At 45.0% G+C, this 15,405-nt stretch overlaps 1 protein-coding gene across 1 annotated transcript; it reads right to left on the minus strand.

Annotated features, from left to right (window-relative positions):
• Positions 1-622: 622 nt before the first annotated feature.
• On the minus strand, positions 623-5,510 carry DUSP6 (dual specificity phosphatase 6). The gene is made up of 3 exons (XM_068190348.1): positions 4,575-5,510; positions 3,565-4,002; positions 623-2,132 (listed from the first exon to the last, which is right to left on the minus strand). The coding sequence occupies exons 1-3, from the start codon at positions 4,975-4,977 to the stop codon at positions 1,825-1,827; spliced, it is 1,149 nt and encodes a 382-aa protein (XP_068046449.1). The 5' UTR covers positions 4,978-5,510; the 3' UTR covers positions 623-1,824.
• Positions 5,511-15,405: the final 9,895 nt, after the last annotated feature.

The raw sequence follows: 15,405 nt of genomic DNA on the forward strand, positions 1-15,405 counted from the left end.
TTTGCAATTGCTATAATCCCCCTTTTTCCTTCTGCAGAGACAGAACTGCTTGAAGGGTCCAAAGAGGAAATGGGGTGACTAAGGGTATATATAGACTTTTCCTCCATGCCTTCATTAAGCTGCAAGGTGGCTGAATGGCAGCAGAAAAATCATTTACAGGCAGACTATTGATGAATCTCTGTGAAATGAGATCCTGCCAGACAGCTAAGCAGAGCATGAACCCAGCTCCTGGCATCTGTAATAGAGTGACCAAAATTCATAAACAAAGCCAGAAAACAGCAGCTCCTTACTCTTAATAATAAAAGAAAAAATAATAATGAGAAAAAAAATTATGGCCCAAAGTCAGGTGCATCCCTAGTACAGCAAAGAGATGCTGGAATATTTTGTAATTAACCTAAAGGCCTTCAAAAGCATTCCCTTCACCAAAGCAAGATGAGAATCTAGCGTATTCACTGTTTATTCATTTAGGCACCAGTGGACCAAAGGGGAAATCAAGGTTTTATTGCCTTTGGGGGATGTACAAAAGCTATTGAGAGCAATAATTGCCTTTAAACATAACCATATGGGTATGTGCAATTAACCACAACTACACAGAGGGGAAAGGAGGAATAAACCAGTCAGCTTCTCCATAGCCAAAAATAGTTATTTATTTATTAATAATTTAAGGTTTTACATTCTTATAATAAATTCCATCTTAAAACTTTTACACTGTGGATTAGACTCTCCCTTATTGGCAACCATGTGCAGGTTCACTGTGCGTACACACAGGTACAAATGCTCGCACATACTTCCAGTTTTATACAAATAAAAAGACGCAAAATATTGCATTTGAGGTGAAGCTCCCTGAAGAATTTGTACAGAGGTAATGCACTGTTTAGCACATCTGAAAGTTTTAAAAAGTGATCAAAAATCTTTCGCATTCAAAGACAAACCTCCTCCCAGATGATCTATTTACAAAAGGTAAGGCAAAAAATTAATTTAATTTAAATATATATATATATATGTATATATATATATATCATATGGAACCTACATCAAAAGCATGTGGAAAAAAATCACCACAAGGAAAAGAAAGATATATGAAAGAAGAGACTTTACTTGCTCACAAAACCTGATCTGCAAACTTCTCACAATTGCCATTTCTCCCTCATGGAAAGCTTGCTTCAATAAAATTCAGCATGCTGCAAATATACTCTTTGCAATTCAAACAAACAAACAAAGTAAAATTTATGAAAATAACAAAAACACAGGTGTCCCTTGGATTGATTTCTTGAGTACATGTGAATTAAGAAAAAAAAAAAAAAGCAAATAAATTTAAGGTTAAATATTTACATTGATCAAGTAGAATACTACCAAGCTCCTAACAAACAAGTACTCCAAATACACTAAGCTGAAATCTCTTTCTTTGGCTCCTCTAAATTAAAACAAACAAACAAAAATAACCAGTCTTCACTGAAGACAAAGATGTGTGTCACAGTTCTGAGAGCCTAGGGCAGGACAGTTCCAGCCTCTAGAGAACACGTGCTCAGCCTGTCCAGACTCACCCTACCACAGGACCCCCGGCTACTGCCCAAGCAGGGATGAACACGCTGCCCACCTGCTGCCCGGTCACCACGGTCCTGCCCAGAGAGCTCGCCATGTCCCCTCCCTTTGCAATAGCTGATTCCATACTGTGTAACCTTTCATTGCCTGCACTGCACTGGCAGCTGCTTTTTAACAGCAGAGGCCAGAAAAAGAGAAAGCTGCATTTCTTTATCACTGCCAAAGAGAAACCATTGAGGAGTGATCCCATGAAATGGACAGGAGAAGGGAGGTGGTGGGAGCTCACGTGGACTGCAAGGAATCCACCTGGAAGACGTTCTGGTTGGAAGGGGTGGTGAAGTACAGCTGCTGGTTCGGCACTCGATTGTCACAGGGGCTGCTTAGTCCCAGAGTTCGCTCAAAGTCCAGCAGCTGACCCATGAAGTTGAAGTTGGGTGAAATGTTGGACTTCTTCATCTTGACGATATCATAGGCATCATTCATGGACAAGTTCAGCTTCTGCATGAGGTAGGCCACTGTCACTGTGACCGAGCGGCTGATCCCTGCTAAGCAATGCACCAGGACGCCGCAGTTCTTCCCCCGTGCTTCATCTGTACAAAGAGGCAGAGAAGGACACGTAAGACAGAGTGCTGGTAACTGATCTCTTAACACAAATGAGATTAGCATCAAGGAGGAAGAAAGTACAATTCTGATCCTAGTGGCCAGCAGTGCAACTCAAGAGTTAACTCTCGCGGCTTAAAACCAGGACAAGAGAAGAATCCACTCCCCCTACTACCCAAGTCCAAGAGCTGAGAAAACTAAGAATGAGACAAAGGGAGCAGGACACGCTGCATGACACTGTTTTAAAAGTCAGTTTTATAAGACAAGCTTTTGCCTGGAGATTTGCCTTTAAATTCTTACAGTCCCCTTGCCTCAGCATGGAAATCCCGCAATATGTCACTGAAAGGCTTTATACAGACCAGCAGACTGCAAAGGTCTATTAAATTATTCTCCAACTGTTGTGCAGCTAACAATGGAGGTATTCAGGCATTTTAAAAGAATGAGGGAAGTCACAGGGGACAGCCCATTAGGAGGAACAGGATGTCAACATTGGTTGAAAATGGGTTCCTTTGTAATAGGAAATGCATTACAATGCCTGGAGATTAGTTTCTTTGTGGCTTCTAGCCACATTTCTTCCTGCTAGGCTCAGATTACCTACATTCTCCATTATTACCGGTATCATTCAACCGGATTACAGCACAGCGTCCCAACAGAAAATGCAATGTCCACCCCACCGCACTCCGATGGGACCATTTGAGTCCACCCCAAAACGAAGGAGAGTGCAGATTTTAACCAGATCTCCTTGGGCCCGAGGGTACAGATTTCCGTCTGAGGGCCGGATGACCGAGGCACCGAGCCCGAGATGTATATCATTATTACCACGAGATTTAATTTAAACTCTGGCTATATATTTGCCAGGGACACCGCTTATTCATAACGTAAAAGCTATTCATAATTTAAAAGCTAAAGTTCGATTCCCAGATAGTTCCTTTTTATTATACTACTCTTCAGTAACTTCAAGGATTAAAAAAAAAAAAAAAAAAAAAAAAAAAAAAAAAAAAAAGCAAACAACCCCAAAAACCAATATCAACAAAGAAAACAGTCAAATAAGCCACCAACCCCAGGCTCATTTGCCCCCCACCCGCCAGGAAGTAGTTTAAGAAGATCACCAACATGCGCAGGGCTCAGTCCCCAGCGCCAACACAAATTATTCAAGGAGGAATTCCACAGCCAGACAATTCAGGTATGCCTGTGCAACCCTGTAAAGGTCGCTTACAATTCACCAGGACTTCTCAATAACCCCACCCAAGCAGTCCCCAACAGCCCCTCAACTTAAGCCGCCTTTAAAATCAGAGAACGGGGCATGCCCCAGAGACAGCCATAAATGCTGCTACCGCTTCTCGCCCGAAATTCACGATTTCTGCAAAATATAACGAATTCTGCCGCTTGACATGTAGATGTTAGCAAGTAATCGGGTCTTACCTATAAAGGAGATGGCCTCAGGAAAGAACTGAGACAGATTTTGGCTCCAGTGGTCAGAGATCGGGATCTGTTTGTACTTGAATTCCCCGGCGTTTTCGAAGAGATTAGGCAGATTAGGAGTAACATTCAAGATGTATTTAATGCCGAACTCTTCTAAAACATCCAAATTAGTAGAGTCCTTGGCACAGCCTAAGTAGAGGTAGGGTAAAATCTCCACCGGAAAGGAAGGCTGGTTGTTGGAAAGAGGGCTGCCATCGGAGTCGGTGGCACTATTGGGGTCTCTATCAATGTCAGATTCAATGTCGGATGATGAATCGGAGCTGATTCGGAGGCCTCCCAAGCCCAGGACTGGCAAAGGAGGAGAGCTGCTACTACACGAACTGTCTAGGTTAGTTTCACAGTGCAAGGCGAACTCGGCCTGGAACTTGCTAAAACCACCTGGAGAGAAAAGCAAAGAGGAGAAAATGCAACCTGATATAAGATGGCATGTCGACTTACTTCCCTAGTACAGCCCTGTCTGCAAAGGAGCGTCTGTTTTGCACGCTCTCGAGCTCCGGGAAAAAGAAGAAAAAAAATGTCACACTCACAACGCAGACAGACTAACTTAAAGGAAGGGTTAAGAAAATCGTCCGCTGCGGTGGAGGGCTCAGCACATTCAAGATTAAAGCTCTGTACCGCTTCGCCCTGCGGGGACCGCTGGAGAGGTGTCTCGGCGGCAATTCCTTCTGCCAGGCTCATGCCGGAACCCCCGTTAGCCCTGTCCTCCTCACACTGCCATAGTGATTTCAGACATCAAGGTTTCTTTAAACAATGCGAAGATTGGGGGGGGGGGGGGGGGGGGGAGGGGGCGAGACGGGGAGAGAGGTGTGGAGTAGGGGCAAAAGCCCCCTACCCAGGTCGGTGCCCTCCTAGCGCATCAATCCACTACCAGGGAAACGCTGCAGACCGCATCCCCCCCTCCCTCTTACCCGGGCTGAGATCTCTCCCCAGCCCTGGACGGCCCTTCTCACCTTCCAGATAAAATGCCTTGCAGCCTTCATCTTTGAGGCGCTTCAGGAGCAGCCCCAGCACGGACTCGCCGCCAGTGTTCTCGTTCCAGTCGCGGCTGTGCTCGTCGTACAGCACTACGGTGTCGGTGCCGCACCGGCGGGCGAAGCGCTCCCTGTCCTCCTCGCTGCTGGCGACGAGGGACCGCAGGGGCAGGTTGCCCTTCTGCAGCCGCCGCAGCATGATGCCGGGGATGGCCACATTGATGGCCGACTCGATGTGGGACGACTCGTACAACTCCTGCGGTCGACAGTCCATCAGCAGTAGCCGGTCGTTGCCCATCTCCAGCTGCTCGTTCAGCCACGCCACGGATTTACTAATCGCCATTTCCGACGCGAAAGGGACGGGTCTGAACGTATCTAGCATGAGGAAGGACGGGGGGAGCGGAGCGTGCTCTGGAAGCGCCCCTCTCTCTCACAGAGGCATGCGGCTGGCACGGCGGGCAGGCTGCACCCCTCTAACTCCGCACAACTTATCTCCCTCCGCCCCAGGAAAATGAATCACGCAGCCCCCCCCGCACCGGGCGGCTGTGGAGTCACGGGGAGGGAGAAGCAGCCCCGGCCCCGGCGTGTGTGTGAGTGTGAGCGCGTGTGTGTGTGCCTGCGTGCGCGCAGCCAGCGTGCCCTGTCTCCTCTTTTCTCTGTCAATGAATCCCTGAATGAACCTGCCTAATCGCCGCTGCAGCCCGAGCCCTTGGGCTTTTCCTCCGCCACGAGTGAATGAAATCCAATTAACGTGCCGCCGAGCGGGGCTCCCCGGCTCAGCATGGAAGCGCTGCGGCGGTGGCGGCGCCCCTTGCCTTGCGTTCCCCTCCTTTGCTGCGCTGCTCCGCCGCCGCCCGCAGCGCCCCTCGGCCGCGGCCCCGCGCAGCCCGGCGCCCGGCGGCTCCTCAATGGGTACAACCGCGGCTCCGCTCAATGGATACATTCTCCGGCGCAGCCAATGGGGGCGCGCGGAAGGGGCTGTTGCCGCGGCGACGGGCCGGCTGGAACAGGTTGTGTTGATGAATCGTTAATGAGTTTGTCATTCACAAAAACGGAAAGGAATTTCCGCTCCGGATAAGCCGAGTGCAAACAAGCGGCAGCCGCGGCGCGGCGGGCGGGGGCGGCGGGGGCAGGTGAGGGGGCGCGGCCCGGCGCTCCCCCCTTCCCTCCGCCAGCACCAGCCGCGGGGCGGCCGTCGCAGCCGGCGGAACGAATGGCACATTTTCTTTTCTCTCCCTCCCTAAGTCATACCCCGCGGGGGCCGGCCGTGTTACCCCCGGTTCCCCCGAGCTGATCGTGGCCCGGCTTTTCATAAGGGCGTTCCGGGAATCCCATTTTTAGGGAGGCGGGTAGGCTCTGTCCTCGGCTGATCTCTACGGGGGTGAAGAGTAAACGCCGAGCTAATCTCTTCCTACGCGACCCGGCTTAATTCGCTGCACGCAGCGCGGCCGGGGAGCCGGCCCCGCCGCAGGAGCAGCCCGCAGGCGCTCCTGCTGCAGCCCGAGCGGGCCACCCCACTAACGTGAGCAGGGAAAGTGGCCCGGCCGGCTCCTCCAGGTAGCCTGTGATTGAACCGCGCCCGCCCGGCCGCAGCGTGAGTCCACCGCCAAGCAACGAACCCGCAGCCGCTCCCGGTGCTTGCGGAGCGCCGGGGCCGCCGCCAGCACGGCGGGGTCCGGTGCGGCCCCTCGCACCTGGCAGCGCCCGCGCTGGCGGCCCCGGCCGCCGCACCGGCTCCTCCTGCGGGTGGGGCGCCGCCGCCGCCGTCCTGCGCTTCCCCCAGGTCCGGCCGAGCGGAAGGGCGCTACAGTCCCCGCCGTACCGGGAGGCGGAGGGGAGGGCTGGGCTGCGGTGCCCGTCGGAGCGGCGCCGGGGTAGTAGGGGCCGGGGGCAACCTGGGGCCGGTGGGCTGGGGGTGCCGCGGGGCCGGAGGCTGAGCCGGGAGCGGTGGTTCCAAGGTGCGGGTTAGCAAATGGGTAAGAGGAAAGCGAGGAGCGACAATAAATCAGGAGAAGCCTGGCCTAAATGCTAATCCTGCCACCAACATCTGCTTTGAAGTAAAATTGTTCAGGAGAGGCTAATTTCTCTTCCACTGCTACTTCCCTTCAGGGCTCACTGTTTTTAACCCCAGCTGAAAGACGTTCTTTAGGTAGTGAGTGGCTGGAGAGTGTGACCCTGGGAACAGATAGTTGCATGGGCAGTCCTGTGTGTTCCACAAAGAAAATACCCGTGATGTTAATTAAAGTTGGCACATCAGTCGCTGCAGTTTCAAGCAAGGCTGACACCCAGATGGCATTAACGACGTCCTCCCCAGCAGGGATTTTGAGAGGATCCCTTCTTGCTACCTTTTTCAGAGGCTTGAAAGTGGGACTGAAGTGTTACACAAACCTTGCCTCACCCCTTAGTCATGAGATTTCCTTGAACTGATGTTCAACTCACTGGGCACACCACACACCCTGTCCCATGGCTCAGCGCAGGCAACTTGTCCAGCTCACGTTTCCCACTATGGACCTGTCCTCTCTCATTAAAGACTTTCCAGCCTGTTCTTACCAGGTGCTTCATTTGCTGTTCTGATATGTTCAGAGTATACGGTTTAAATGTCCAGAGCAGTGGCAGATCAAACTAGAAAGCAGAAGCCTTTGGTTTTATTTATTTAAGCATTTTTTGGGTGGGATACCTGCCTAGTCGTATAAAAATACTATTACAATAAGTAATGATAGCATTTAAAGATATTTTTTACCGTTAGTACTCTCAGTTTTGATGGAAATACTATGAATGTTCAAGGGTAAGTGTATGAAGGCATTAAGATGTTAGATGAAGCATACTCCAGAGAGCTGTATTTTTGAAGTAGAGCTGGAGACAGACTTGTAATGGTGGTAGCTATAGCCTGCTCATTGCATGGCAGCAGTGTGGCATTTGGTGATCTGGGACCCAGGCAGGAGATTTTGCACTGCAGCAGAGTTAAACCAGTCAAATACAAATAGCACCTTTTGAATTTGCAGTAGTACCTCCCTCAGCATGCACCAGCTGAAGAACTCTAAAGGAGAATGAGAGTTATGTGCCACCTTGTTGTCTTTCTGTTTGCATGCATGTATGCACTCCCTTTTCCTCTTTCTGTCTGAACCACTCTGTCCTGTCAGTCACTGAAAGATGCTGGAGCAGATTCAGTTAACCATGCTACCATCTGACGCTTTGTCAGAGACCAGATGTATAACCCAAGCTTCACCAGGAGACCGTTTATCCTTCAACTTCCAGAAGTTTTTGTAGTACCTGAGCAGTGAGAAGAGCCTATTCCTGTCAGCCATGATGCCTTCATTCACTCAGCCTCTAGCAGTTACGTTTTCAGCTCTGAAATGTTTATTTTTTGATGGGGAGGGACATGTGTTCATTTATTTTTTGTCTTTTAATTTTTGGTTTTGTTTTTTCACTTTCTTGTCTGCAAATAAGACTTCTTCAGTCCAGCTCAAAGCTTATTAGTAACAAATAGCCTATTTTGCTGGCTTTTGGATCATTTTGCTCATTTGTAGCATGTGTAGAGGGCCCAATAAATCTCCATGAGTGCTTATGACCTGAGCTTGTCTTGGCCAGACATGTAGGACAAGAGCACTGCATGGATGGCAACTATTAAAATTTAGTTTTGTTTTGCCCAATTCCTTAATATTTCTCCCTGTAATAGAAGACCTGGGCCTGAATTAGACAGACAGGCTATCTACATAGTGTACTGGGAGAGAGAAGTACCAAAAAGGCAGGTATCTATAACATTTTGAAACCAGGCCAATTGGGTCACTCTGAGACACTTCACAGTCTGGAATACTCAGGCAGCAATGTAGAGGCATCCTCAGAAGGCTAACTACTGATGAAGTTTCTTCTTGCATTAGACATCAGGGATGAGAATTTTTTTATACAAGTGCTTTCTTCCTCTAAAGATTTGGTTTCATGCTTCTCTTCTACTTAATTGAAGCAGAATTTGATGGGAGTCCGTCTTTCTATGAGAAGACGGGGCACAAAATATATAGGAAAGGATTTTCTGCTTCTCTGTTCACTCCTTTCCCATGTTGCATCAATCAATATTTACAAGAGCAGGGACTCCAGCCTTCATTTTCTATGTCCCACTGATGATCTTAATCAAAATGGCAGAGACACCTTCTGTATCTGCAGTGTTTAACTTCAGGCAAGCAAAGAACACTCTGGGACTGCCTGTTGGAGAAGGCCAAGGAGCATAACACATGATGGCATCAGGATTTTGGGTGAGATGCCAATTCAACTCAACTCAGGAAATGAAAGAGCTTGGAAATTGTAGTGAAGACAGGTTTCTCCACCGGCAGGTCATACTTAGGCAAGAATTTTGAGGATCATAACTATCAGCTTTGACTAAACCAGCAAATTCCTGTAATTCAGCTAAAAAGTCATTCAACTTTAGATGTTGGAAGTTAGAGGTTCACATTTTAACCTACTTATTTCCTCTCATTTATCACTTTCAGAAGGTCTTCAGAGAGGACAAACTGCACTCTGTAACTGCTCAGTTCCCTTTGCTTTCTCTAAATTGTGCCTGGTAGAACCTGTAATTGTTTTAAGTAGAACCTAAAAGCCTGTACTTTTACATGCAGTCTGTGATTCCCACCTTCAGGTTTATCTCTAAGTCCTTTATACAGTTCCTTTTAGTTTCAGTAAAAGTGAAAAATCAGTGTATGTCTGTACTGGTTTCTATGAATGATCTATTTGAAAATAGAAATACACAAATCATCCTAGTCCATACTGTCCATAAAGTAGAGTACCATTTGGTGTAAGAGTGGTTAGTGCAAGGTGTCTCAAAGGGAGAACAAAAGTGTCCTATAAAACATTATATTTATGTAAAGTACAAACAATTTATGGAAATGACATTTAACTGGTTATTCAATGTCCAATTATTCACATCTAAAATAATTCCTGAATTTGGAGAAATAAAACACTTGAATGACTCCATTTAGGAAATCCTTTTGACTCAAGTGCTTTCCTTGAAACAGCAAATAGCTGGATGACTTCAAGCACATATTTAATTGTGCCTTGTAATAAAGTAATGTAATTAGCAATTACTTAGGAATGATGCTTTAAAATACTTAACAGCTACCACAGACATGCATTTTTTTAGGAGGACTCCTTGTGGTATAAACAAGGTTCCCTTCTGAATACAGCTCGTGAGTTCTCCAAATTGTTCCTTAGGGTGTGCAAAGGTGAGCAGTTTTGTTTGACAGCAGATCACTACTGGCTGTTGGATTCTCTTCTTAAAGGATAAAACTAAGCTTGTAGGAGGGCAGTGCAAGGCACACATTTAGCAAGACTCACAGTGTATTGGCCAAGCACAGAGGCAAGTGCTGTAATATTTTTTTTTCTTCTTTTTTCCCTTCCCACCACATGCTGCCATTGCTAGTGACACTTTTGGTGGAACTGACCTGTGTATCACTTCACAGTGATTTACGATCTTCTGGCAACAGAAACATAGCACAGGTGGGCAGCTGTCTGTTAAAAATAATAAACATGAAGGGAACAGAAGGCTACGTGTCTGCACACTTTTTTTATAATTGCATGTTAATTTGTTAGCTTTCAGATTAAAAATGGACTCTATAATAGCAGCAAAAAGCAGAAGACTAAATTATAAAAGCAGACTAAATTAGGAAAGTTGTACTGTGTGTGCGATTGCATGAAAATAAAGATACACCATTATATTTGGTGGCAGTGATTAAATTAATAAATTTAATTGGAATGTAGATTTATATGGTTCTGTTACCTTAGCTAAGGAATAGAGCAATTCCTATCTAAAACTCCTGATCTGTGGTGCAGAAATATCATGCTATTTGTATACAGACAACATTGTGCTTATATTATTTCTCTGCCAATACCAAAGAGTTCAGTAGTGTCCAGAGAGTGTTTTCATGTCATGCAGGCTGGTGTTTCTCTCTGCTGTTTTCTGCTGTTCAGTGGCAGCCTGTATCACACTATACTGGGCACATACATCACACCAGATGAGGCTGCTGAGAAAATACTATAATCTCTTTACAATGCTGTCCATTTTGATTGAAGAGCTAACTAGGGACTAGCATGTGGACTTACCTGGGGAGGCATTAGTGCTGTCACCAAAGTATGTTCCTTCAATAGCACTGTCCCATTTTTGTCCTGTTCACTCATCCTACAAGGAAGCAAACCTGACAACATTAAGGAAGTGTGGAAAGCAGCTCTCTCTTCCCAATGCTAAAGATTTATTTTCCTCTGTGTTTGCGAAATCCCCTGCTACCAAATCTCTCTGTTCTGACCATGGGAATAAACCCTGCCCCTGGGATGACTGAAGGCTTGTTCTAGACCATGAAAAGAGTAAACAAGGGCTGCGTTTGCACAGTGCAGGGTAAATCAGCTGTGCAGAAAGCAGGGCAGGGACAGCAAATTATGTAAGAAAGATTTTCATCCCGGGACAGGCATATTCAGGAAAAGAAATGCTATGCAGCTATCTTATATTTTGTTTCCAAAGAGAGGCAATTAGCAGTTCAACCAAGGCATGAACAATTCAATTTCCGCTGTCTGTTTTTTATACGGCCCCTGAAATGTGTCCTGGGGACCCCATGGAGCTGAGCACACAGTTTGGCTCCAGGATGTCACAGGGGGAGACACATGGACAATTATGCATCCTGACACGTGCAAACTTCCATTTAGCACTTCTGCTTTACTCTTCAAAGATGAAAAATCCCTCACAGGGACTTCTCCTGGGCCAGGCAGGACCTGCACCAAACCGGATACATACGCTGACAGAGGTAAGAGTTTCCTTATTATTAAGCCTGGAGCTTTCCCTTGTGACCTGCTGTTGTCAAAAAAGGTTGGTAAAAGCTTGTTGAGGGGGAAGTACCAAACTGATGGCTAGACCCAGGCACTAAAATGTCCTACTTTGGTCGAAAAAAACAAAGGGCTCAAGTCACAGGCTGAATTTGAAGCGCACGTGATGCTGTCTTCCAGGAGGTGGAATGTGATATAAGTCACACAAACCTTTCTGGTTTAGTTTGCTATTTGTTACTTCCGTTCCCCCCAAACAAACAAACTATCAAACAAACCAGAATATAAATATAAAGTTGCCAAACTATAGTGGTCTTAAGGGGTCAATCACTACAACTCCTAAGTCCCACAGATCAGATAGATTATTTCATTTGGAAGCTTGAGACACTTTAGTTGGTAGGAGAGGGAAAACAGTAGAAAGAACTTTATGTAAATAGAACAAGTGGGGAAAGGGTAATGCCCTAAATGTGGAGCAGTATTACAAATGTTTGGGGCAATATTGGGTTGTTTACATTACTAGCAAAGTATATATTGAGGGAACAGAGTCCTTTTGAAAGGCATACATCTCAAGGTAAGCCATAAATGGGTGTGGTAGTTCTTTGATACGGTATTTAAGAGCTTTGCAATATAAAATATACCTTGAAGGCTGGGTATGCACAAGTGCAATCTCTGCAAATATTGGCAAGACAGTTACTGTTGTCAAGTTTATTCTGGCTTTAGTATGCTTAGGTGTTTATGAGGACTTAATAGTAGAACTGTCACACCCAAACACCAGGTCATCACTGGGTATGTCAGAGCACAATGACATGATGATCACAGTAGTGATCATGGTCACAGTTTTTGTCACTTATTTGGTACCTTGGTGTCACCAACATACCACAAAGGTAGATTATATTAAAATACTGCTATCTCTGAGTAATTTTGTAGCAGAACTGTAAAGTACAAACCATTTTCCCAAAGTTTCCTATTCTGGCTAAACTGTGTGCATAATCCCTGTTCAAGGGTTTGCAAGACACTGTTGTAGAGACCTACAGCCCTATGCTTTCCAGTGGTACACTGGAGCCTCCCTGCTCTTTCTTACAGTTTTTTTTTCTGGTAATCATTGTAAATACTGGTTGGTTATTTTCTTTTTCTTCTAGTCCCAGTTTGCAGCAATCTGCTTCATTTCATGTGTCAGTCCCATCAGATCAGAGAAGTTAAGCATTTCTGGATCACAACAGAATTTGAATGGCTATAAGAAAAGTGCAGGAAGCAGCCTTCAGTGGTTACCTGCTCCTTTTCCAGTCTGCACCAGATTAGTGCCTTAGCACAGGGTTATGATGACCTTCATGGAGGGGAGCACTTTCCTTCAGATAAGAAGGTTTATGGCTAGCTGTGACAACTGGATTCAGAAAGGTGAATGTTACACAGCAAGGAAGTTAATACTAAGTGGGTTGTAGGTACAATTGCTTCTGTGTCATGTTTTAACAAGGAGAATCCTGCACACATGGCCAGATGCATCTAATCCCAGCCTTGCCCTTGTATGGGGCTCAGGCAAGCCTTTGGAGAGTAGACACTGTCTGCAGTGCTGCCATTTTTGGCTTCTTCCTCTGTGATTGGTGGACAGGATCCTGAGGTTATGAAGGGTTTTGGGTTTTTTTCCCTGAGTGAAGTGTAACTTTATTTAATCAGGGAAATCACATTAGAATTATGCTATGGATGATATATCCTAGATGGTTAGGTCTTCAATACGTAGATGAACACTCAGTGAGTCAGCCCTGCAATTTTTGGTGGAGTAGGTCTATTCCGGTGTGTGGGTGTTTGCAGAACAATTACGTAAGTGTCAGGGTAACGAGGAACTTTTGACATTTCTGGCAGCTTAACTGAGTTCTTTTCAGTCAAAAATACACTAATTGTTGTTCTCTTGCATTAAACACACATCATTGCCTTAACTGGATTTGGGAGGCTTTTTTTAAAGCATCAGTTGTCAGGGCAAGAGCAGTTTTATTCTTGAGAAAAGAGGAGATTTTACACTGTTACAGTGAGACAGACATTTATGAGAACAATTTAAATCATGTAAGAGTGTGCGAAAGTTGATATGCCATATGCCTAGAATTTACTATGGTAAAGCTAATTACTGCCATTGAATGCAAGGCCCCATCAGCATTTTCATTACACCCACACTCAACACCTTGTCTTTTTTTTTTTTTTTTTTAATTTTTGAGTTTTATTTTGCCAGGATTTTTTGCCTATGTAATTTTTCCAGTGGTGAATGATAATGCAGCCCACAAACAAACCCTTGAAATAAGTTATGTCCTATATTCAAGGTGAGTAGGTTCAGTACCCCAATGAAGAATGGTGTATTGCACTGCAAAGGCAACTGCTTTTCTATATGTGTTGCAGAGGGAAAGAAGAACTGTTTTGTCTGCCAAGATCAATATACCAAAGTTAGTCAGTCCAGGTCAGTGTCCAAACGATACTTTCAGAAAAGATTTCTCTCTGGAGATTAAATATGAAATAAACAAAAACTGGTAACTGTTTTCTTTCTCATTTAATCCAAACTGTGCCTTTGGTGCCAAAACCTGTAGTTCAACTAGACAATGGAATTTTATTTTTTTTAAATCTGGGTAAATATGAAATAATTCAAATTATCATAACCTTAATATACTATCTCTTCTTCTACATGGAACAATTAATGAGCCAGATCATAGCTCTGAATGGTGCTGAGCATCCTGCTGACATGCCTGAACATCTAACAGAACAGCATTTGTCAGTGGATTTTGGAGAGCCAGCTAATGGCTGCAGGATGTTTTTAATCTAAAAAAGCATGTTTCCTGAAGTCAGTCAGAGAGAGGGACTCTGTTACATGCTGTGTACAGCATGATTCAGAGTGAGAACAGCCTACCAGCCATGTTGGTGCTTGTCCACACTCAGTGTATTGGCTGTGTTAGCAAGTCCTTTCTGAGGCTAGAAGTATGTACCGTGAGGATTCCACAAATGACAGAATGTGGTGAGGAATCACCAAAGAACCCAGGTTCTTTGGGCTCAAATCAATACAGTTTTGGCCAAGAATTTTTCTAATTAGTGAGGACAAGTTCAGCCTAGACATTCTGTTTTAATGATGGATACATTATGTGAGGGTAATAATTTGATACAGGGGAGGATGTGTGTTCAGAGGGTGTGTTATTGCTTCTCTTTAAAATAGAATCAAAACTGATTCTGAATCTGAAGTTGCAGCAAAGTTTGAATCTGAAGTTGCTGCAATCCCATTTGCTTCCCCAAAACTTAGAAAATTCTAGAGGTCTGCAGCATGAACTGATTGCCTTATATTGCTTGTAGTCTTGTAGACTGAAGGGATTCATTGTTCTGATGTGTGCAGGAGGAATTGCTTAAATCCAATGAGCAAAAACAAAGGAACTCTCAGTGCCTCATATTTCTTCCCCAGGATTTATGCAAAGAGGAACCAAGTCTTCTGCACTGAGATTTCAAGATGAGAGTGCTCTTCACTTTAGCTTAGTGCCTTCAAGTGCCACCCCTGTTGATTCACGTAGTTACTCAGAGAAAACTGGAGGCAAATAAGTATGAGTTCTTGCATTCAAAGAGCTCTCTACACTCAGTGATAAAATGAATCTCTTTTAGATTCAGAAAAAGACTAATTATTTAAAAACAATTGCTCCCACTGCTTTAAATACATCAACAACTCGTGATGCTTCTGCTATTACATGTGGACAAGAACTGTTAGAAACAGGTAGGAAGAGGTCACCTACCCACATCACTCAGCTTCAGAGCAACTCAAAAATGTACCACAGGGATTTTCTTTGAAACATTTTGTTAGCTGGACTTTTTTATTTACTGAAAACCTACAGAGGTAAATGTACAGATACTGACTGTTATTATTAGTGTTATTAGTTGGTAAAGCTAAGAGGTACATTGTTATGGGAAAATACTGATTACTACCTGTTAATCATCCCTCTCTATTGAGGACATACCACTTGATTCAATCACTTTGAAGCTATTTATCTCATCTGAGTAAGAC

This window comes from Anomalospiza imberbis, chromosome 5 (assembly GCF_031753505.1).
Source record: "Anomalospiza imberbis isolate Cuckoo-Finch-1a 21T00152 chromosome 5, ASM3175350v1, whole genome shotgun sequence".
NCBI lineage: Eukaryota > Metazoa > Chordata > Aves > Passeriformes > Viduidae > Anomalospiza > Anomalospiza imberbis.